This window comes from Hemiscyllium ocellatum, chromosome 22 (assembly GCF_020745735.1).
Source record: "Hemiscyllium ocellatum isolate sHemOce1 chromosome 22, sHemOce1.pat.X.cur, whole genome shotgun sequence".
NCBI lineage: Eukaryota > Metazoa > Chordata > Chondrichthyes > Orectolobiformes > Hemiscylliidae > Hemiscyllium > Hemiscyllium ocellatum.
In genome coordinates this window covers 2717097-2740406 of record NC_083422.1, presented here as the reverse complement: position 1 = coordinate 2740406, position 23310 = coordinate 2717097, and the positions used below count along the sequence as shown (strand labels likewise).

General features: G+C 41.1%; 1 protein-coding gene across 3 annotated transcripts in view; it reads right to left on the bottom strand.

The window, feature by feature from the left end:
* dna2 (DNA replication helicase/nuclease 2) overlaps nt 1-23310 on the bottom strand; it is a 114532-nt gene that overhangs the window by 70799 nt on the left and 20423 nt on the right. For all 3 annotated transcript variants that reach the window (XR_009645876.1, XM_060842303.1, XM_060842304.1), the window contains exons 5-8: nt 22564-22712; nt 20728-20856; nt 19721-19946; nt 10530-10647 (exon numbers count right to left, since the gene is read on the bottom strand). Coding sequence is in view for 2 of the 3 variants with exons in the window: in XM_060842303.1 (XP_060698286.1) it covers nt 10530-10647; nt 19721-19946; nt 20728-20856; nt 22564-22712 (622 nt within the window). In the remaining variant the exon portion in view is untranslated. The remainder of the gene's footprint in view (nt 1-10529; nt 10648-19720; nt 19947-20727; nt 20857-22563; nt 22713-23310) is intronic.

Genomic DNA, 23310 nt, shown 5'->3' with positions numbered 1-23310 from the left:
TGGTCACATCACAGGTAAAGACTGAACAGGCAGAAAAGAGACCAAGCAAATCAGAAAAAGGCAGGTCATACAGCAGTGCTCTATGTCTGTCCCCTTCTCTGATATGTTCAGTGGATAACTGCAGAAGTTAGGTCCGTGGTACCATGGTTGGCTCTGATTAAATAGGAGAAAGAAGAATGACCAAGTTTTGGTAATTGGAGGGCAAGAAGGGCAACTGAGACATTTCTGCTGCAAGAGAAAGACTCCAGAATGGTATGTTGTCTCCCGTTGCAATGGTCAAGGATGCACTGGAGTGGCAGCAAAGTATTCTGAAGGGACAAGGTAAAGAACCAATGTCCGTATACATATCCAGATATGAGGGATTTGTCCTGTGAAGAAAGATTAAGCAGTTTAGACCTATACTTCCTAGAGTTTATATACTTTAATTAAATATCATTGTTATAAGATACTAAAGGGAATAAAGTAGACATAGAAAAGTTGTTTCCTCACGTGGTGCATTCGAAAACAAGGAGGTCAGAATTTTAGGATAAGGGGTAGCAGATTTAAAAGAGTTGAAGAGAAATTACTTCTCTCAAAGGGCCATGAATCTGTGGAATTCACACCCTAAGAGTGTAGCGGATGCTGGATCATGAAGTCAACTTAAGGAGAAGACAGACAGTTAAAGGGATATGTAGAGTGGACAAGAAAGCTGAGTTGAGGTTGACAGGAGAATGGCCATGATCATATCAAATTGTGGAGCAGGGTCGAGTGGCTGAATTGTTTATTCTTGTTCCTGGTTCTAATGTTTTTATATTGGTATCAATAACATTTGTTAATAAAAAGGATGAGATTCTAAAGCGGAATATAGGGAGTCAGGATATATATTAAAAAGTAGGATCTCCACGGTAATCCTGAGATTACTTTCATGAATGACACTAGCAGCATATACCATATTAATATGTGGCTGAAGAAATGGAGTAAGTGCAAGGAATTCACATTCCTGGGACATTGTGACTAGTTCTAGAGAAGGAGGGACCTGTACAAGTGGTATGGGTTATTTCTGGACTTAAACTAGAATAACAGAGGGATGGGAATCTCAGCAAGGATACAGAAAAAGAAAAACAAAGTTAGAAACCAAAGAAAAAGGCTAGAAACAAAAGAGGAAGGCAAAAAAAAATCAAGGGAGTCATTGTGCAAAAGCAGATGGAGTTCGATCTGGATAAGTAAGCGGTATTACATTTTGGCACACAAAACAAGAGAAGGGCTTATTTAATTAATGGTAAGCCTTGGATAATGTTGTAGAACACAGGGACCTAGAGGTTCAGGTACACAATTCTTTGCAGTTTGCATCACCGATAAAGAGGGTGTTTAAAAAGGTGTTTGGTATGCTTGCCTTCATTGTTCGTTCCTTTGAGGACAGGAATTGGGAAGTCATGTTGAGCTTGTACATGACATCTGTAAGGCCTCTTCTGGAATACTGTGTCTGGTTCTGGTCACACAGATATAGGAAGGATATTATCAAGCTGGAGAAGGTTCAGAAAAGATTTACCAGGATGTTGCTGGGTATGGGAGCTTTGAGCTATGATGAAAGGCTGGATATCTGGGACTTTTATCACTCGAATATAGGATGTCGAGACGTGATCCAATAGAAGTTTATAAAATAATGAGAGGTATAGATACAGTTAACAATAGTTGACTTTTCTCGAGGATGGGGGATTTCGAGAGTAGGGGTCACATTTTTAAGGTGAGATGAGAGAGATTTAAAAAAGACATGAGGGGCAATTTTTCTTTTACTGAGGGTGGTTCGTGCATGGAATGAACTTCCTGAAAAAGTGGTGGATGCAGGTACATTTAGAACGTTTAAAAGACATTTGGATAGATACATGAAAAGGTTTGAAGGGATATGGGCTAGGAGAAGGCAGGTGGGACTAGTTTAGTTTGGGATTATGTTCAGCATGTTCGGGCGGCAAGGTGATTCAGTGGGGAGCTAGCACTGCTGCCTCACAGTGCCAGATACCCGGTTCGCCTCCAGCCTCGAGAATTTGCACATTTTCCCCATATCTGCGCGTGTTTCCTCCCACAGTCCAAAGATGTGCTGGTTAGGTGAACTGGCCATGCTAAATTGCCCATAGTGTTCAGGGATGTGTAGGCTAGGTGCATTAGTCAGGGAAAATATAGAGTAAAGGGGAGGGGAATGAGTCTGAGTGGGTTACTCTTCAGAGACCTCTTGGGCCAAATGGCCCGTTTCCACACTGCAGGGATTCTATGATTCTATGGACGAGTTAGACCAAAAGGTCTGATTCCATGTTGTATGGCTCTATGACTAACAAAGTTAAACAGACAAGTTAAAAGCTTGTGTCATTACATGCAGAGCATTCAGAATAAGGTAAATGAATCAGCACTGCAACTGGATATAAATCAGCATGATGTACTTGCAATTATGGAGACATGGCTGCAGGGTGATCAATGATGGGAACTGAACATCCAGGGGTATTATTTTGGAAAATTCAGAAAAAGGGAAAGGAGATGGACTAACATTGAAAAAGGCAAATGCAATAGCTAGAAAGGATATTGGCTTGAAAAATCATGATGTGCAATCTGTGTTAAGTGGAAATAAAAAACTTCACAGGGCAGAAACTATTGTTGGCGCTGTCTGTAAGCCCCCAAACAATAGTGGAGATGCAAGAGAAGGGTTTAAGCATAGATGAAGGGTACAACTGCAATGATGGTGACTAATTTGCATAGACTGGACAAACCAAATTTCCAAAGTAACGTGCAAGGAGATTTCCTAGGGTGTATACTTTATGACTGTTTAGATCAATACATTGAGGAACCAACCAGAGAACAAACTGTTCTGGACTGGGCACTGCACAATGAGAAAGGGTCGACGAACAACCATGTTGTGTAAAGTCCTTTGGGGAAGAGCAACCCTATGATAGAATTCTTCATTAAGATGGAGAGTGAAGTAGTCAAGTCTGAAACTCGGGTCCTGAGACTAGATAAACGGAACTATGAGTCATGAATTACCAAAGATGGATTGGAAAAACCATGAAGAAGAGATCGATGGTGGCTTGGCAATGGCTAATACTTAAGGAACGTGTATGAATTACAACAGTTATTCATTCCTGTCTGGTACAAAAATACAAGATAATATGGTTCAACCATGGCTTTCAAACAAATTAGGGATAGAATTAGATTCAAAGAGGAAACTTACAAAATTGCCACAAATGCATCAAGGTTGAGAGTATTTCAGAATTCAGCAGATGATAAAACGCTTAAGAAGCCAGTGGACAAAATTAAAGCACATGGGACAAGAGGTAACATACTGGCTGGGTTGATAATTGTTTTACAGACAGAAAACAGTGAAAACAAAATGGGTGTTTTTGAGAGTGGCAGATAATAGCTTTTGTGTATTGCAAAGATCAATACTTGGGTGTCATTTATTTATGATATACATAGATGAGGGAACCAAATGCAACATTTCCAAGTTTGCCGATGACAGCTTTAGAACCCTGGTCTATTATTATGCATCCCTCTCCCTATCACTTTACCATTGATGGTTGTGAATTCAGCCATTTATTCTCTTGGTCTGAAACTTCCTGCCCAAGCTCTTCCATTTTCATACCTTGTCTTTTTTTTAAATCTTGGAGTAAGCTTTGGTCAACACTTCCACACCAATCCCTAATTTCCCATGTTACAACTCAATGTCCAATTTTGTTTCATAATACTTCTGCACAGACTTGAGAGAAAGATGGCAGCATGGTGGCTCAGTGGTTAGCATTGCTGCTTCACAGCACAGGGTCCCAGATTCAATTCCAGCCTTGGGCAACTGTGTGGAGTTTGCACATTCTCCCTGTGTCTACCTGGTTTTCCTCTGGGTGCTCCAGTTTCCTGTCACAGTCCAAAGACCTGCAGGTCAGGTGAATTGGCCATGCTAATTTGCCCATAGCGTTAGGTGTAGTAGTCAGAGGGAAATAGCTCTGGGTGGGTTACTCTTCAGAGGGTCAGTGTGGACTGGTTGGGCTGAAGGGCCTGTTTCCACACTGTAGCGAATCTAAATAAAAAAGATGCTAGGGAGGCTTCAAGGTGATTTAAACAAGTTGAATGAGTGGGCAAACTCATGGCAGATGAATACAGCATGGTTAAACTTGAAGTAATGCACTTTGATGTGGAAAACAGAAACGAAGATTATTATCTAAATGGTGATATGTTGGGAAGTATGGATGTATAAAGGGATCTAGGTGATGCTTATGCATCAGTAAATGCAAGTAGACAGGCAGAACCAGCAAGTAATTAAGAAGGTAAATACTATATTGGGCCTTGATTGCAAGATAATTTAAGTTCCGACATAGGGATATCTTAATGCAGTTATACAGCACTTTGGGGAGACCACATCTGGAGAACCACTTGCAATTTTGGCCTTCCTATTTAAGAAAGGATATACTTGCCATAGTGGGACTGCAGTGGAGGTTCAACAGACTGATGTCAGAGTTGGTGGGACTGTCCTATGGATTGGCTCAACTTGACCTATGTTCATGAAACTTAAGAAGAATGAGAGGAGATCAGATTGAAATGTTTATAATCCTAACAGTCCTGGAAAGGGCCTGTTACCCAGCATGATTTTCCAGGTTTAGAAGTCTAGAACTGTTATACAGGGTAGATTATTGAGATTCTAAGTGGGAAAACATTTCTTCAAGGAGTAGTTTGGAATTCACTACCACAGAAGACTGGAGGCCAAGTCAACGAATATAATCAAGAAGGAGATGGATTCTTTCTGGATTTCAAAAGCATCACAGGGTTATGAGGCGAATGCAGAAATATAGCATTGAAACACATGATCGGGCACAATCATATTGAATGGTGAAACATGCTTGAAAGGGCTGAATAACCAACTGCTGATTCTAATATCTATGTGCACAGCACATTATATAGCTTTATATTTCCTTGTATAGTCAATGATCACTTAACAAGAAAGTAAGAAGCCCCCAGCTTTTGGCTCCTCAAGATTCTGTCCTCTATGATATTTATTTAAATATGGAAATAAATATGGAAAATCAACTTTTCAAAATTGATACCAAAACAGAAACAATAAAACAACAGTAAATCAAGGATCAAGAAAAGCAAACTATTAGACAATTAAACAACAATTCAAAACTTAACACTTGTCAACATGAACTAAGAGATGAGATAATTTACGACTTTTTCAATCAGTCTGAATTATAGAGAAATTACTAATATATTTTCAATATGGAGTAATTTAGCAATTTAGTCAAAACATAACAAATGTACAAAGCCAGAAAAAAAATCAACAAAATTAGTTCTCATTTGAGCAGGATCAATTGTAAGGGATAAATTTAGAGGCTTCAATTCTTTATTTTGGAGTACAGATAGGCTTGCTCACTGAAAGCTGTGGCCTATTCCTGCTCAAAATTCACACAATTTATCAAATATTAAATAAGAGAAATCATGAGAGAGAGCACAGAACATTGTAAATTTAAACATGCACAACAAAGTTAGTATCACTTAGAATAATCTACCAGGCAGGACTGGAAACTGGTTCTTCATAATACAGAAGGCTGTTTGGATGGAGGACTTTGATGGGGAGATGAACCATGAAGTTCATGAATAAAAATGTGCAGACCTTTATGACTGTGGATTTATTTCCTGAAAACATGTTTTTATGTAATCTGGCAGGATGAGTAGAGAAGATGAATATTATTTAAACATAGAAAGACAGCAAAGTTGCTGCATGCAGGGATTTGGGACTCGTGTATAAATCAAAAAAGACTTGCACACAAGTTCACAGAACCATAGAATCACACAGTAAAGAGATCCTTCATCCCATCAAATCACAATGGCTGAGTGGTTAGCACTGCTGCCTCACAGTGCCAGAGACCCAGGTTCAATTCCAGCCTTGGGCAAGCTCTGGCCAAGCTAAATTGCCCAGAGGATTCAGGAACGTGTGGGTTAGGTGGATTTGCCATGGGAAATGCAGGTATAAGGCTAGGGTCGGTGTGGACTCGATGGGCCATTTTGTGGGTGGCACGGTGGCACAGTGGTTAGCACTGCTGCCTCACAGCGCCAGAGACCTGGGTTCAATTCCCGACTCAGGTGACTGACTGTGTGGAGTTTGCACGTTCTCCCCGTGTCTGCGTGGGTTTCCTCCAGGTCCTCCGGTTTCCTCCCACAGTCCAAAGATGTGCGGGTCAGGTGAATTGGCCATTCTAAATTGCCTGTAGTGTTAGGTAGGGGGTAAATGTAGGAGTATGGGTGGGTTGCGCTTCGGCGGGTCGGTGTGGACTTGTTGGGCCAAAGGGCCTGTTTCCACACTGAGTAATCTAAAAAAAAAGTACCACCAAAAACATTCTACGTACCTACACTAGCCCCACTTTGCCAAGTTAGGAAAGTTCAGCAGGCAATAGGGAAGGAAAATGGAATAGGGGCCTTTCTATCAAACGGGAATGAAGTACAATAATAGGGAAGTCTTGTTAAAACCATACAAGGCATACATTAGATTATTCAAGGAGAAAGTGAGGTTTGCAGATGCTGGAGATCAGAGCTGAAATTGTGTTGCTGGAAAAGCGCATCAGGTCAGGCAGCATCCAAGGAACAGGAAATTCGACGTTTCGGGAATAAGCCCTTCTTCAGGAATCAGGTGATTCCTGAAGAAGGGTTTGTGCCTGAAACACCGAATTTCCTGTTTCTTGGATGCTGCCTGACCTGCTGCGCTTTTCCAGCAACACATTTCAGATACATTAGACTATACCTAGAATACTGAACAGTTTGGGCCCGTTACAAATGAGAAATGACACCATTTTGATTGGAACAACACATCCATCCTAGGACAAGCCAAACAAAGACATGTACGAGAATTCCTAGAAGCATGGCATTCTAGGAAATATACACTGGAACTGGAGGTAGTCTAAAGATAGTCTAATCATTCAGTTGATCCCAAGTATGACAGAAATGTTGAGCAGATTGAGCACATGCTCACTGGAATTTAGGAGAATGAGGGGTGACTTTACCGAAACGTACAAGATTCCTAGGGAGCTTGATGGAGTAGATGCAGATGGTTGTTAGCAGGTTTTGAGAAGATTTGTAGCTCAGGTTGAGGTTCTGAATGTAAGTTTCCTCACTGAGCTGGAAGGTTCGTTTTCAGACATTTCATTCCCATACTAGGTAACATCAGTGAGTCTCTGGCGAAGCACTGGTGTTAGTGACCTACTTTCTACTTATGTGTTTAGGTTTCCTTGGGTTGGTGATGTCATTTTCTGTGGTAATGTGATTTCCTGTTCTTTTTCTAGAGGGTGGTAAATAGGGTCCAAGTTAATGCATTTGCTGATAGCATTCCAGTTGGAATGCCATGTTTCTAGGAATTCTCAGGCATGTCTCTGTTTGGCCTGTCCTAGGATGGATGTGTTGTCCCAGTCGAAGTAGTGTCCTTCCTCATCACTAGGATACTAGTGAGAGTGAGTCATGTATTTTTGTGGCTAGTTGATGTTAATGTATCCTGGTGGCTAATTTTCTGCCCGTTTGTCCAATGTAGTGTTTGTCACAGTTCTTGCAGGGTATTTTGTAAATGACATTCGTTTTACTTGTTGTCTGTACAGGGTCTTTCAAGTTCATTAGCTACTGTTTTAGCGTGTTGGTGGGCGACCATGGTGCCAAGAAATCTGAGTAGTCTGGCAGTCATCTCCGAAATGCCTTTGACGTAGGGAAGTGTGGCTAGGGTTTTTGGACAGGTTTTGTCTGCTTTTTGGGTTTGTTGCTGAGAAATTGGCTGACTGTGTTCATTGAGTGTCCATTCTTTTTGAATATGCTCAAATAAACTGCTTAGCCTGCTGGACACACTTTCCTCATTCCTGATGAAGGGCTTATGCCCGAAACGTCGAATTTCCTGTTCCTTGGATGCTGTCTGACCTGCTGCCCTTTAACCAGCAACACATTTTCAGCTTGCCAAACATCAAACCCAAGCTTTGGGTCCGCTACGTGGAGGACACCTCTGTCATCACTAAACGAAACAAATTAGAGGAAACCTTCAAGACCATCAATAATATCCTTACTGGCAAAAATTCACTGAAGAGGAGGAAAACAACAAACTGTCATTCCTAGGTGTCCCAGGAGAGCAAGCAGCCAATGAGGAACCTCAAACCAGTGTCCAAGGAAAACACATATGGACCAAGTACTGAATTACAGAAGCAATCATCCCAAAACCTACAAACTAAGCTGCATTAGAACATTATTTCAACAAGTTACCACACACTGCAGCACAGAGGAACTACGAAGAGCAGAGGAAAATCACCTATACAGCGTACTCAAAATGAACAGGTACCCAATGGACACACTCTGTCGATTTCTCAGCAACAAACCCAAACAAGCAGATAAAACCCACCCAAAAACCCTAGCCATTCTCCCCTACGTCAAAGATATCTCGGAAATGACTGCCAGACTACTCAGATCTCTTGGAACCCTGGTAGCTCACAAACACACTAAAACAGCAGTTGATGAACTTGAAAGACCCTATGCAAACAACAAGCAAAACTAATGTCATTTACAAAATACCTTGCAAGAACTGTAACAAACACTACATTCGACAAACGGGCAGAAAACTAGCCATCAGGGTACATTAACATCAACTAGCCACAAAAATACATAACCCACTCTTAATAGTATCCTTACACACAGGTGAGCAAGGACACCACTTTGACTGGGACAACACATTCATCCTAAGACAAGCCAAAAAGACACGCATGAGAATTCCTAGAAGCATGGCATTCCAACCAGAACTCTAACACATTGACTTAGACCCCATTTACACCCTCCGAGAAAAAGAACAAGAAATGACATCACCAACCCAAGGAAACCTAAATACATAAATAGAAAACAGGTTACTAACACCAGTGCTTCACTGGAGCCTCACTGATGATGTTACCTAGTATAGTGACGCAACATCCAAAAACTAATCTTCCAGCTCAACGAGCAAATTTACATCCAGCATAGGGTTATTTCCCATGAGAGTGTAAGACCAGAAGCATAAGGATTCAAATATTTAAGACAGAGATAAGAAGGAATTTTTCTCCTCAGAGGGTACTAAATCTTTGGAATTCTTTCTTGTAGAGGCTGGGTTAAGTATTTCTAATCTGAGAATTTTATTTTACTTTTAATAAGGGAATCAACAGCTATCAGAAAAAGGCAGGAAGGTAGAGTTCAGGATGATCAGATCAGCCACGATCTCACCAAATGATGGAACAGATGCAATGGGATAAATGGCCTACTTATTTTCCTATGCTTTATGGTGTTATATTTTGGGGTTAGTTTATTTTAACCAGTCACTTCTAATTAGCTTTGAAGGTGGGACTCTAATGGGTAAACAGCTTATACTCTGACTGCTGTGCTTTCCCAGCACACTTTTCAGAACTTGATCTGGAGTGGGCGGCACGGTGGCACAGTTGTTAGCATTGCTGCCTCACAGCGACTGAGACCCGGGTTCAATTCCCAACTCAGGCGACTGACTGTGTGGAGTTTGCACGTTCTCCCCGTGTCTGCGTGGGTTTCCTCCGGGTGCTCCGGTTTCCTCCCACAGTCCAAAGATGTGCGGGTCAGGTGAATTGGCCATGCTAAATTGCCCGTAGTGGGGCAAATGTAGGGGTATGGGTGGGTTGCGCTTCGGCGGGTCGGTGTGGACTTGTTGGGCCGAAGGGCCTGTTTCCACACTGTAAGTAATCTAATTTTATGGGTGTTGGGTTCCGTGGCTCAACTCTAATTATCCCTATCTGATTAGATAAGTTAAGCATGTGCATCTGTCACTACAGGGACATTGTAGCCCCATGTCAGTACGAGACTTGCTCCCTGTGGGTATCTCAGCAGTAAATCTACATTGCATCTGTGTTTGTGCCATGATACCTAAAGACTTTTCCCTGTTAGTTTTAACTCTGCTCCAGTTGTGAGCAGGAGTGTGGTATCTCACCAAGTTTAAATGAACAGAATGAATGTCTGTGGACCAAACATCCATAATTAATCACAGGAGAGCAGAACCCTCTCATCACAACCCACAATCCTCAGCTCTTCCCAGCAACAGGCTACTCTGTCAGTGATTTGATACACTTTGCATCGTATCATTACTCTCTGATACTGAGGCCAAGTACACTATGCAACCATTATTTTATTTGTCTCCTGTCAAGGATAGTAGCTTACTTCTTCTAATTTAATGGACAGCTTGGTCAAGCAGCCAGTGGTCAGCTGGAAAAGCCATCATGGTTAAGTCCACAAGGCCCCTGACCTCTACAGTTGCCTTTCAAGAGCCAGGCTACTGGATGGTGATTTGAATCCCCAACTACTCAGATGAATTCTTCCCATACAGTGAGCCTACCACAACAGAAGAATTTCCAACTAATTTCCAAATAATCTAGATGGCCAGGTCTGATTAAAACCAACACCAACTGGATGCCTAAGCTCTGAATGCTAGCTCCAATTACATTTGAAATAGCACACATTTAACACCTCTCAAATGCTTCGGGTCCAGTTATCTTTTAGTTGAAATTCCACAATACCTCTTCTGTCCATATAATTGCCTGGTACTAGATGCATAGCACCAGTTTTGAGATACAAGAGAAATCCAGCTTCAGGATCTTCCCTGCGTTCCTGGCTCAGCAAGGTGTACAGAATTACCTGAAAGAAAGAAGTGAAAATTTACCTCTGATTGTTGATTTTCATAGTTGACAAAACATTTTTAAAAATTCAGTCATTGGATGTGAATGTCGCTGGCTGGCCTTGAGAAGGTGGTCATAAGCTGCGTTTCTGAACTGCTACATTCCATGTGCTGTAGGTTGACCCAACAAAGCCCAAGGGTTTGATCCAGTAACAGTGATGGAATGGTAATATATTTCCAGGCAAGGATGGTGAGTGGCTTGGAAGAAACTTACAGGTGGTGGAGTTCCCATGTATCTGTTGCTCTTGTCCTCATAGTTGGAAGTGGTCATAGGTCTAAAAGATGCTGCCAAATGATCTTCAGAGAATTTCTGCAGTGCATTTTGTAGATAGCACACACTGTCGCTACTGAATGTTGGTGATGGAGGAAATGGATGGTTGTGAATGTGGTGTCAATCATGCAGGCTGCTTTGCCCTGGATGGCATCAAGCGACTTGTAAGTTGTCACAGCTGAACCCATCCAGGCAACTGGGGAGTATGCCATCACACTCTTGACTTGTGCCTTACAGACGATGGACAAGCTTTGAAAAGACAAGTGGCGAGTTGCTCGTCACAGTAGTCCTTGTTTCTGACCTGCTCTTGTAGCCACCATATTTATGTGAGTTGTGTTAGTTGAGTTCTTGGTCAATGGTAACCCCCAAGGATGTTGATAGTGGAGGATTCAGAAATGGTAACACCATTGAATGTTAAGGGATGGTGGTTATATTGTTTTTTATTGCAGATTATCATTGTCTGGCATTCTTGCGGTGCAAATGCTACTTGCCATTTTTCAGCCTAAGCTTTAAATTCTAATTGTACAAATGCTTATATTTACTTCATAAACATTAAATTTCAGAAGTTTAAAAGGGTGTTTTTTAAGATGAGACGAAGAACAGATAAAGCAAGAAGTAGGTTAAGAACTAGGGAGTACAGTCTAAAAGAGACACACACTTTTCAGGACCGAAAGTGGGAAACTTTTTTTATTCATTCATAGGATGTTGGTGACCAGCATTTACTGCCCATCCCTAATTGCCCAGAGGGAATCGAAGAGTCAGTCACATTGCTGCGAGTCTGGACATGTCTAGGCCAGACCAGATAAGGACAGCAGATCTCTTTTCTCAAAGGACACAGTGAGCCAGTTGGGTTTTCTAACAATCAGCAATGGTTTAAAGACATCATTAGATTCTTAAATCCAGATTATTATTGAACTTAAATTCCATCATCTGCAGTGGCAGTATTCAAACAGAGGTCCCCAGAACATTACCTGGGTCTCTGAGTTGAGCAAATATTATCACGAAATCATCATCTACTCTAATTTCACACAAAAACCAGAAGAGGTTTAAAAATCTGGCAACTGATAATCAATTAGTTGTTGATTTTAAAACTGAGATTGGTAACTCTTACCAAAAAGTATGAAGGAATACAGACAAAAGCAAGCAAGGTTAAGGGGGCATTCAATGAACAGACAAGAAAGAAGGAAAGAGAGATACAATAGCCTGCGAAGTGGCAATTCGAGTAAGATATTGGAATAATAAAGTTTAAGCATCTGTAGGGAACCAGTTAACTGGACAGTTTCAGTGCTGGAGATGCTACAGTTCTAAAGTCAAAGTGATCCAAATCTCATCGGAATCCCACAGAACTCTCTGAAGCAAGATCTTGAGATAGCAATGAGAAACAAGAATCACAGTTTAGTTTTGTTCATACCTTACTAGTAGGGAACCTAATATCTCCCTTTATCTGAGGCCAGAGTGTCCAAGACAATGCCAGCAAGCTCCTGTTTCTGGGCCCATACATTATATTCTATTACCAGTCTCCATAAACGTCTCTTTGTAGTTGATGCCTTACCTCCAGGGGCTGCCTGATTGGAAAAAATTGCTCCTCCACCAGCAGATATTGATCAATAAGTGGGTAAAGTTTAAATATTGAACTAGAGATGAAAAATGGGTGCAAGATGAGCCAAATTTGGGAATCAATGCAACACTAGTTCCAAGCCTAACTTCAGAGTGGGTAAGGTGGCTTGCTAAACATCAAATAACTGTCTGTAACAGATGTACATAAGATGCCTAAGACCCGTTTTAGACTTAAGTTTCTTTCCGCTGTGGCCAATTTAACAAAGGAATTTTCAGTGCCTCTATTCCTTGAACTCTACCCCCCAACACATCTACAGAAATGGGAAGACTACTTGAAGATAATGACTATAAATGACTGAAAGAAAATGAATTCCAGATTATGCACACAAACATGGACTGAACCAAACTCCAACTAAGTTAACTCAGAAGAGTGGGAATTGTGGATGATTCCACAGATAAAATACAGTAAAATTAATACAATGGCAAAGAGCAGGAGGAGTTTCTGCAAAAGGTCCAGACTATTTTCCTCTTAATATATTCCAGCACAAGAAATGAGGCCCTGCTGGATTTTGGAAATAAGACAAGTAACAAGGATCTCACTAATAGCAAGCAGTATGCAACTGAAATCAAAAGTATAAACACGCAAGATGACAAAAATCTTCAAAAAGTTTAAAAGGGAACCAGCCCAGACAAACCTAAAAGCCACAAAATGGCAAATAGGGTTGAATCAGCTCCTAAAAGGAGGAAGTGAGTCTGCAGCAAAACCTGGAGTTCTTCAGATTAACAGAGAAGTAAATGAAACATAAACATGCCTGTAACGAAGTATCTAGTGAGATAATTAAACAGTGGAGGACTTTCAAATCAAGTTTTCAAAGTACTCAGTAAAAATATATACCAGTGAAAAGGAAGGACTGTAGGAAAAATGGTAATCTGCCATGAGTGTTTAAGAAAATAAGAGAGGCTATCAAATTGAAAGAGAAGGCACATGAAGTAACCAAGATCAGCAGGAAAATATAAGATTGGGAAAGCTTTAAAGGTCAACAGAACGCCACAAAAGGAAAGCTATAAAGTAAGATAGATTATGAGAATGAACAAGCTCAGAGTATAAATACAGATAGCAGAAGTTTCTACAAATATATAAAATGAAAAAAAAGGCTAAACATTAGTCCTTTCGGAGATGAGAAGGGGTGATTAGTAATGGGGTATGATGAAATGACAGAGTCATTGAACAGGTATTTGTGCTGGTCTTCACAGTCGAAGACACAAATGACATGCTAGGAATTGACAAAGAGATGAAGGTAGGTGACGACCTGGAAACAATCATTTTCACAAAAGAGTGTTGGGCAAGCTAATGGAGCTAAAGGTAGACAAGTCTCCTGGCCCTGATGGAATGTATCCCAGGGTATTAAAAGAGATGGCAGGAAAAATAGCAAATGCACTTCGAGAATCAGAATCATAGAGACGTACTGCACAAAAACGGACCCTTCGGTCTATCTCGTCCATGCTGACCAGATATCCGACCTAATCAAGTCCCATTTGTCAGTACTTGGCCTACCTCTAAAACCTTCCTATTCGTGTACCCATCCAGATGCCTTCTAAATACTGTAATTTTATCAGCCTCCATCACTTCCTCTGGCAGCTCATTCCATACATGCATGACCCTCTGTGCGAAAAAGTTGCCCCTGAGGTCCCTTTTATATCTTTCCCCTCCCACCCTGAACCTATGCCCTCTAGTTCTGGACTCCCACACCCAGGGAAAAAATCTTGCCTCCTTAGGCAAATTTTGATGGAATGAGGTAGGAACTTGCAGAGGTTGATTCAAGTAGCTTGTGTGCAAGTGAAGGGGCCTCCAGCAAATGAAAGGCCTTTTAAAATGTGATAGCCAGGTTCAAGGTCAATTTGTTCCTGTGAGGGTGAAGGGCCAGGAATAAAGAAACCTGGATGACAAGACATATCGAGGCTTTGACTTGAAAAAGGAAGGATGGCTCAGGTACAGGCAGCTGGGTTCAAGGGAATCCCTGGAGGTAGACAGGGAATACGAAAATTTACTGAAGTAGGAAATCAGGAAGGCAAAAAGGGAGTACAACATAGCCTTGGCTGAGAAGATTAGGGTGAATCCAAATTTGGAGATGCTGGTGTTGGACTGGGGTGTACAAAGTTAAAAAGCTAGTGTGCTTCCAATTAAACCTGTTGGATTATAACCTGGTGTTTTAACGGTGAATCCAAAGTAATTCTTCAAGTATATTAAAGAAAAAGGAATAACTAAAGAGAGAATAGGAACTCTCAAGGTCCAAAGTGGACATGTTTGTGTCGAACCGCAGGAGATGGGAGAGGTCCTCAATGAATATTTCTCCACTGTGTCTACCATGGAAAAACACAAGACGACATGGGGACATTCGGGGTGATATCTTGGGGACAGTCCATATCACAGTGAAGGTGATCTTGGACATAGAATGCATGAAGGTAGATAAATCTCCTGGTCCTGACCAGTTATATCAAAGAATATTGAAAAAGGTTATAGAAGAAATTACGGATTTTTTTTGCATCATCAGTCGCCACAGTTGAGGTCCCAGAAAACTGGCGGGTAGCAAATGCTGGGCCCTTATGCAAGAAGGGCTACAAATAAGAAACCTGAGATCTATAGACCAGTAAGTCTAACACTTTTGGTAGGTAAGTTACTTGAGAAGATTGTGAGAAAGAAAATATACACGCATTTGGAAAGACAAGGTTTGATTAAGAGTAGTCAGTGTGGCCTGGTCAGCGTAGGAGATCAAACCGCACAAATTTGAGAGAATTCTTTGATGAAGTGACCAGAAATGACTATGGCAGCACGGTAGATACAATCTATAAGAATTTCAGCAAGGCCTGTGAATCACAGATGTACAACACAGAAACAGATTCTTCAGTCCAACTCATCCACGCTGACTAGATATTCTGAACTAATTCGGTCCCGTTTGTCAGCCCTTGGCCCACATCTCTCTAAACCCTTCCTATTCATTTACCCACCCAGATGCCTTTCAAATGCTGTAATTGTACACGCCTCCACTACTTCATCTGGCAGCCCATTCCATTCATGCACCACTTTGAGGCAAACTTGGCCCTTTGACCCCTTTTTAAATTCTTCCCCCTTCACCTTAAACTTATGCCCTCTAGTTCTCAATTGTCCTACCCCAGGGAAAAAAACCTTATTTATTTATCCTATCCATGCCCCTCATGAACCTCCATGGTGCAGTCTTTCAGAACGCAACACTCCAGGGAAAACAGCCTCAGCCAATTCAGCCTCTCCTTATGGCTCAAATCATCCAAGTCTAGCAACATCCTTGCAAATCTTTTCTGAACTCTCAAGTTTCACAACCTCCTTCCAACAGGACGGAGACCAGAATTGCACACAGTATTCCAAAAGTGACCTAACCAATGTCATGTACAGCCGCAACAGGACCTCCCAACTCCTATACTCAATGCTCAGACCAATAAAGGAAAGCATACCAAATGCCTTCTTCACTATCCTATCTACCTGCGACTCCACTTTCAAGGAGCTGTGAACCTGCACTCCAAGGTGTCTTTGTTCAGCAACAGTTCCCAGGACCTTACCATTAAGTGTACAAGTCCTGCCCTGATTTGCCTTTCCAAAATGCAGCATTCACATTTATCAAAATTAAACTCCATCTGCCAGCCCTCATCCCATTGGCCCATCTGGTCAAGAGTCAAAAGGTGTGGCACTGGAAAAATGCAGCTTGTCAGACAGCATCCGAGGAGCAGGAGAGTTGACATTTCGAGCATAAGCTCTTCATCAGTCTTCACTTTGTCCCATCTGATCAAGATCACATTGTACTCTGAAATAACCCTCTCCACTGTCCACCCTACCTCCAATTTTGGTGCCATCTGCAAACTTATTAACTGTCCCTCCTAAAGAACTTAGCCTGTGCCCACACCTCCACCCAAGGCCCCAAAAGATCCTTCCACATCCAGCAGAGATTTTCTTGCACCTCCAAACACCTCATCTACTGTGTCCGTTGCTCTCATTGTGGTCTCCTCTCCATTGGGAAGACAGGACTCCAACTTGCAGAACATTTTAGAGAACATCTTTGGTCCACACGCACCAATCAATCCCACCGCCCTGTGGCTGAACACCAACTCGCCCCCAAACTTCGTCAAGGACACGCAAGTCCAGTACCTCCTTTCCCCCACCATACATCACCCCACCCCCATTCCTGATGAAGAGCTTATACTTGAAATGTCAATTCTCCTGTTTCCTCAGATATTGCCTGACCAGCTGTGCTTTTCCAGCACCACACTTTTTGACTCTGATCTTCAGCATCTGCAGTCCTCACTTTCTATCAGCTTAAGGTTAGATGGTAAAGAATAAAAGTGAACTGGAGGATCAACTCTTTTTTTCTTACAGAAAGGGTGGTATGCGTATGGAAGGAGCTGCCATCAGAACTGATTGAGACGGGTACATTAACAACATTTAAAAGGCATTTGGACAAATACATGGACAGGAAAGGTTAGAAGGATTTAGCCTGAGTGTGGGGAAATGGAGCCATGTGGGCATTTTGATCACCATGGACCAGCTCAGGCCAAAGGACTGGTCTCCATGCTGTTGGACTCAATGGTAAGGTCATGGGGAGTCATTAAGTGCATAAATCCTACTCCGATTTGACGTTCCAAAATGCAGCAGCTCACATTTATCTAAATTAAACTCCACCTGCCAATCGTTGGCCTAATGGCCCAGCTGAGATCAAGATCCTGTTGTACTCTGAAAAAACGCCCTTCGCTGTCCACTACTCCTCCAATTTTGGTGTCATCTATAAACTTATTAAGTAGACCTCTAACGTTCACATCCAAATAATTTTTATAAATGACAAAAAGCATTGCACCCAGCACCAATTCACTGGTCACAGGCTGCCAGTATGAAAAATAACACTCCTGCCAGTTCTGTACCCAAATGGCTAGACCTCCCTATATTCCATGTGATCTAACCTTGCCAACCAGTCAACTTAAGTCCATATAAATCACATCCACTGCTCTGCCCTCATCAATACTCTTTGTTACTTCCTTAAAAATCTCAATTAAGTTAGGAAGACATGATTTTCTCTGCACAAAGACATATTAACTGCCCCTAATCAGTTTTTGTCTTTCCAAATACATGCCAATCCTGTCCCTCAGGAATCCCTCCAATAACTTACAGATCACCGATGTCAGACTCACCGTTCTTTAGTTCCCTGGCAAGGGGCCCAGCAATCACTTCTCTAGCTTCCCACAGAGTACAAGGATAATCCTGATCTGGTCCCACAGACTTATCCACCTTTTTGTTTTAAGCCATCCAGCACTTCCTCCTCTGTACTATGGAGACTTTTTTTTATATGATGCTGCTATTTATTTCCCCACGTTTTAAACCTTCCATGTCCTTCTCCACACTAAACACGGATGCAAAATATTTGTGTAAAACTGCCCTCATCTTCTGTGGTTTCACACAAAGGCTGTTGATCTTTGAGGGGCCTTATTCTCTCCCTAGTTACCCCTCTTGTCCAATGTATTTGTACAATCCCTTTGGATTCTCCTTAACCCTATTTGCCAAAGCTGTCTCATGTCCCCTTTTTGCCCTCCTGACTTCCCTCTTAAGTAATACTCCTGCTGCCTTTATATTCCTCAAGGGATTCACTCTATCTCTGCTGTCTACACTTGACATATGCTTCCTACTTTTTCTTGACTAGAATTTCAATTTCTCTAATCATCAAGAATTCCCTACACTTATCAGCCTTGCCCTTCATCCTAACAGGAACATAGTGCCTCCGGATTCTCATTACCTAATTTTTGAAGGCTTCTCATTTTCCAGCCATCTCTTTACCTGCAAACATGTGCGTTCCCCCCAACCCCCCACTCAACTTTTCAAAGTTCTTACCTTCAAAATTGGCCTTCCTCCAATTAAGAACTTCAACTTTTAGATCCGGTAAATCCTCTTTCATCACCATTTTAAAATTAATAGAATTGTTGGCCACAAAGTGCTCTCCACTAACACCTCAATCACCTGCCCCGATTTATTTCCCAAGAGTGGGTCAGGTTTTGCACCTTCTCTCATAGGTATATCCACATACTAAATCAAGAAATTTTCTTCTCCATATTTCACAAGTTCCTTTCCATCCAATAATAGACTTGAAACTGAATGTATAGTTGCCAAATTTGCTCATGACTCAAACATAGATAGGAAGCTAAGTTGTGAAGAGGACAGAAGAACATCACAAAAAGATGAAATGCATTGGAAGCAATTCAAAGAAGATTTACCAGACTAACAGCTGGTATGGATACGCAGGAAGAAAGATTGGACAGGTTGTTTTTAATTTGCTGGTATTTATAAGAATAAGAGGCAACATAATTGAAATACACAAGACGTTAAGGGATCTTGACAGGTTGGATGTTTCTCCCATAGGATAATCTAGAACTGGAGCTCACTGTTTACAAATTAGGGGTCATTTATTTAAATGAAATATGAAGTTGATATTTTTGAAGGTCTTTGGAATTCACTTTGTGTAAAGCAGAATTCTTGAATATTTTAAGGCAGAAGTGGTGAAAGATTGACAGTCGGTGAGAATGTGGACTTCAGGTTACAATTAGATTTGCCATGATCTTACTGAATAATGCAGAATGGCCTGCACATCGCTTGTATGATCATATGGAGAAACACTCATGGGAACACAAAAGGAAATTGAAAAATAACTCAAATATAAAGTACAAAATACAAAGTTCAATACAGGGCCAGTTAGAGCTGAATAATAATACCTTTGTGCAAAATGATAAATGAAGTTTCAGAGACTAAAGGACATGCAGGACATTTTCAGAAAAGAAAAGATTTGAGGTAAGGTGTCACGCAAGAGCTTTCCAACCAAATGAAGACACACTCTATACGAGGGAGCATGACAGTATTTTGGCAAGCTGCTTAAACATGCAGAAAAGTGTGAAGTGAGAAGGCGTTCTCTCTCTCTTCCCCTCACAGAGTGACCACCTTCAGGAACCATTCCACCCAATAAGAGCAGCACCTTCAAGAACCGCATCCCACCGAGAATCAGCACCTTCAGCAGCCATTCCTCAATGAGGGTCAGCGCTTTCAGGACCCCTCCCCTAGCAAGAGTCAGCACCTTCAGGAGCTGTTCCCCCAATGAGAATCAGCACCTTCAACAACTATCCCCCCATGATGCTAAGCCACTTACCTGACTTCTGTGCTCCACCGAATTAGACTCTTTCCCGGTTTTAAGCTCCAAAGGCATGACTTTAGTATGTGTCCTGGGTTGGCGGTGAATTTTTACAGAAGCTGTTACATCAATCTTGCCTTTTAATCCAAATCTTGGAGACCAAATATTCTCCTCAATGTCTTCAATATCAAGCACTGTGATGCCACAGATTGAAGCCAGTCTGGATGGATTTCTATCACTGGGTCTACGAAAAATATTCAAGTAAATTACATCATATTTTGGATTACCATCGTTCATTGGAAATCAATGAGGGTGAATCCATGAAGGAGCAGATGTACAGAAGTTTACGCACCCATACATGGGACAGGCATATAACACCAGCAAAGAGAGATGGTTAGGCGGTGAGGGACAAGTGGCTAAATTATTAGTAGATAGAAGAAACATGGATAAAAACAAATTTATTTTCTAAGAAGAAAGGCATGTCAATTTTAGCTCTGTCAGTTCAAGGAAAAAGTATAAATCCCAAATTTCAAATGATTAAGGAGATGAGGGTGTTGACCTGAAGAAAAGTCAACTCTGACTGACCAAGAAATTATTATCCAAAATTTGCCATTCTTGTATTTGTCCCGATTAGTGTGAGGTAAAACTCTGCAGCAACAATTCTCCATTTTAAGCAATATTTAAGTGACAATGCGAGGGGACTGGTCACTATGAAACCGTCACAGCCAATACAGGGAATCCAGCCAGAGATAAACCAGCTAAATAGCATCTTCATCCAGCAAAATCATGGAGCTCAGTGGATCTATCATAATTGAACCCAATCATAATTAGAAGCAATGAAATTCAAGCATTAAAAAAAATTAAAAGCAAGTCAACAAACAGTTAAACAGACAAGTTCCTGAGCAACAGAGTGAAAGTCAAAGACCGCTTGGACAGTACGATTCTGTATAATTTAATTTCAATTGTGCTTGCTTAATATACCAACCCCTACACACTAAGTTTAATAAATGTGGAACATTACGTACAGTTTCAGCTGCATTTGCTGTATCCCGGACTGAGAATTATCCATGAAATTTTGAGCCCAGGTCTCTAACGATGGGAAGTAATCACGTAATGCTTGCATCATATCTGCTTGACTCAGATTCAAACTGTACCTGCATTTAAAAAAAAGCTCAAGATCACATCAGACTAAAGATATCCCTCATGGGTCAGTGAAGCAGTTGCACAAATAGCCTCAAGGATGAAAGAGATGCATTAATTTGTTTTTAGTTTTCTAATTGCCCTGACCCAGGGGAGGCTACTCCCACTCTACTCTGACACAGACAATACTAAAGCTTCACTCATTATCAAAACAAAGCCAGAATCTGCAGTGAGGATTCAACTGCAAACAGATCATAAAGCAATAATGATTGGACCACCAATTGCTTCAATACGTCTGGCGATGCACGATGCTCATCACAGGCATTTCAAAGCATTGAATTATCAGATAAAACACATGTAAAGCCACTAAAACTTTCAGAAATCTGTACAGCACAAAAACTGATTATTCGGCCATTGTTTCTGTGCTTTATTTTTGCTTAAGTAGTCTAATATTCACCTGAATATCAGAAAATATTTAGAAAATATTTCTCAACCTGTCCTGATCAAATTAGAGTCCTTCAATTTGAAGCGATTAGCAAGACTGGATAGTCCGGGAAACTAACATGGACAAGAAAAAATGATAAATCAGGAAACAAGATATCTCTAACTGCAAGCACAACTATTCAAATGTGTTCCTAATCATATTCATAATTTCTGTATTGTTCAGTTCATTCAAAACTCTGTTTTGCATATCTTATCCACTGGCACCCATGCTCACTGATATGCACAAATCTTTCTAAACCCATAATGGCTTTGATAATCACATTATGCTAACCAAAAATATCCCCCAGAATACTCTCCTTTTTAACTCTACCTTTTCTTACATCTGGGTTTTAATAGAATTGCAGCAGTTAAAACCTGGCCTATTCTGCTGGGTTCTAAAGTTGAGCAACATGCTATGAAGATACGTTTTGATTAATTTTGTAAACATTACATACTTAAGCAATTTTTCATATTCTTAAGTAGATGCCAGTTTTGTTACTGTACTAGTGTATTTTAGCTAGGAATCATCTAGTTCTGCTGCGTAAGTCTTCAGGACTGTTGCTGCAACGTTGCATCTTGATAAGGTGTGGAGCAGATCATAATTGACTGAAAAACTGGCATGTGACATTTGGCAGGAAGCTCAGGAGGAGACCAAAATGGATCACCACTCTACACTTCTGGCTGAAGATGGAAGCAATGCTTCAGCCCTCTTTTACCATTTATGTGCTGAGCTCTTTCATCATTAAATATCAGTGGATATCTATAAAGGGTATTCCTCCAGTTAGTTTTTAATTGTCTACCACCATTCACAACTCGATGTGGGAAGACTGCAAAGCTTGAATCTGAGCTTACCTCTATCTATCGCATGACAAAAGAAGGAGAAGGGAAACTAAGTGAAAGGTTCTCTTAACTGGAAGGGTGTGCAGAATTCAGCTTGTTCTGATATCCAGGGTTTCCTAACAATTAGGAAGGAACTGAGATCATTTTCTTCTTCCCTAACCAAAGGGTTGAGGACACTTGTAACAATTTACCTAAGGCCATAGTGGAGAGTAGTTCAATACACTAGAATCCAAACTGACTTCTTGGTGCATGAGCTGAAGAAGTATCCTCACCTGCTTAGCCAAGAATGGAAGCTAAGCTTCACATTTCGAGGCCCCAGATAGAGAAACTGTATCTCAGCTTACCAGCTCAAAACATTTCCACCAATATCAAAAAGAAATTAGACAAACACTGCTTACATCTCTCCCAAGTACTTTTGGGAATATACTGTTTGAGAGGCCACTTCTTCCAACGCATGATGCGTAAATCTGTTGCTCATTGCCGCTTTTTGAAAGATCTCATGAACCAAAGTGCCAACCAACATCTGTTGCGTTCCCTTTTCACAGGCCTTCGAAACAAAAGCAAGGATCAAAAATGCAGAAAGATCCGTTAATCAGAACACCATACTAGCTGGTCTGACAACACAATGAAACATTTCCTGGTTCAAACTATGTAACTTGGAATTTGGGGATACATGGTTGCATTAATGACATTAAAACTGATCAGCAATTCCACTTTAAATTACAACAATCTGGAGTGAGTTATGCTAACCATGGCAATCAAAAATCACAAGACACAATGCAAAGAGAAAACAAATCTCAGAACACAGTGGAAAATTTATTGAAATAGGAATGGTATCTAATGTTAAATGCCAATCACCCATTTACCAAATGAGCAAGGAGTCTGCCTTCCACTGTTTATTTGCATTTCATAGTTCAGCACAAACTCCAGTCCGCTGTTTTCCATCCCTGGGAAAAACTAGCCTTTAGATATTTGTTCCAATAAACATCAGCTGACCTCTATTCTCTCCAGGGCATGTCCTGCTTCATTATTAATGATTAAAATTCCCAACATGAGGGCTGGATGAATGTGAAATTAATATTAACTTGGGATAGCAGCAGAGGATTGTCAGACAGAAATTCATATTGTGATGGAAACTGTGGGAC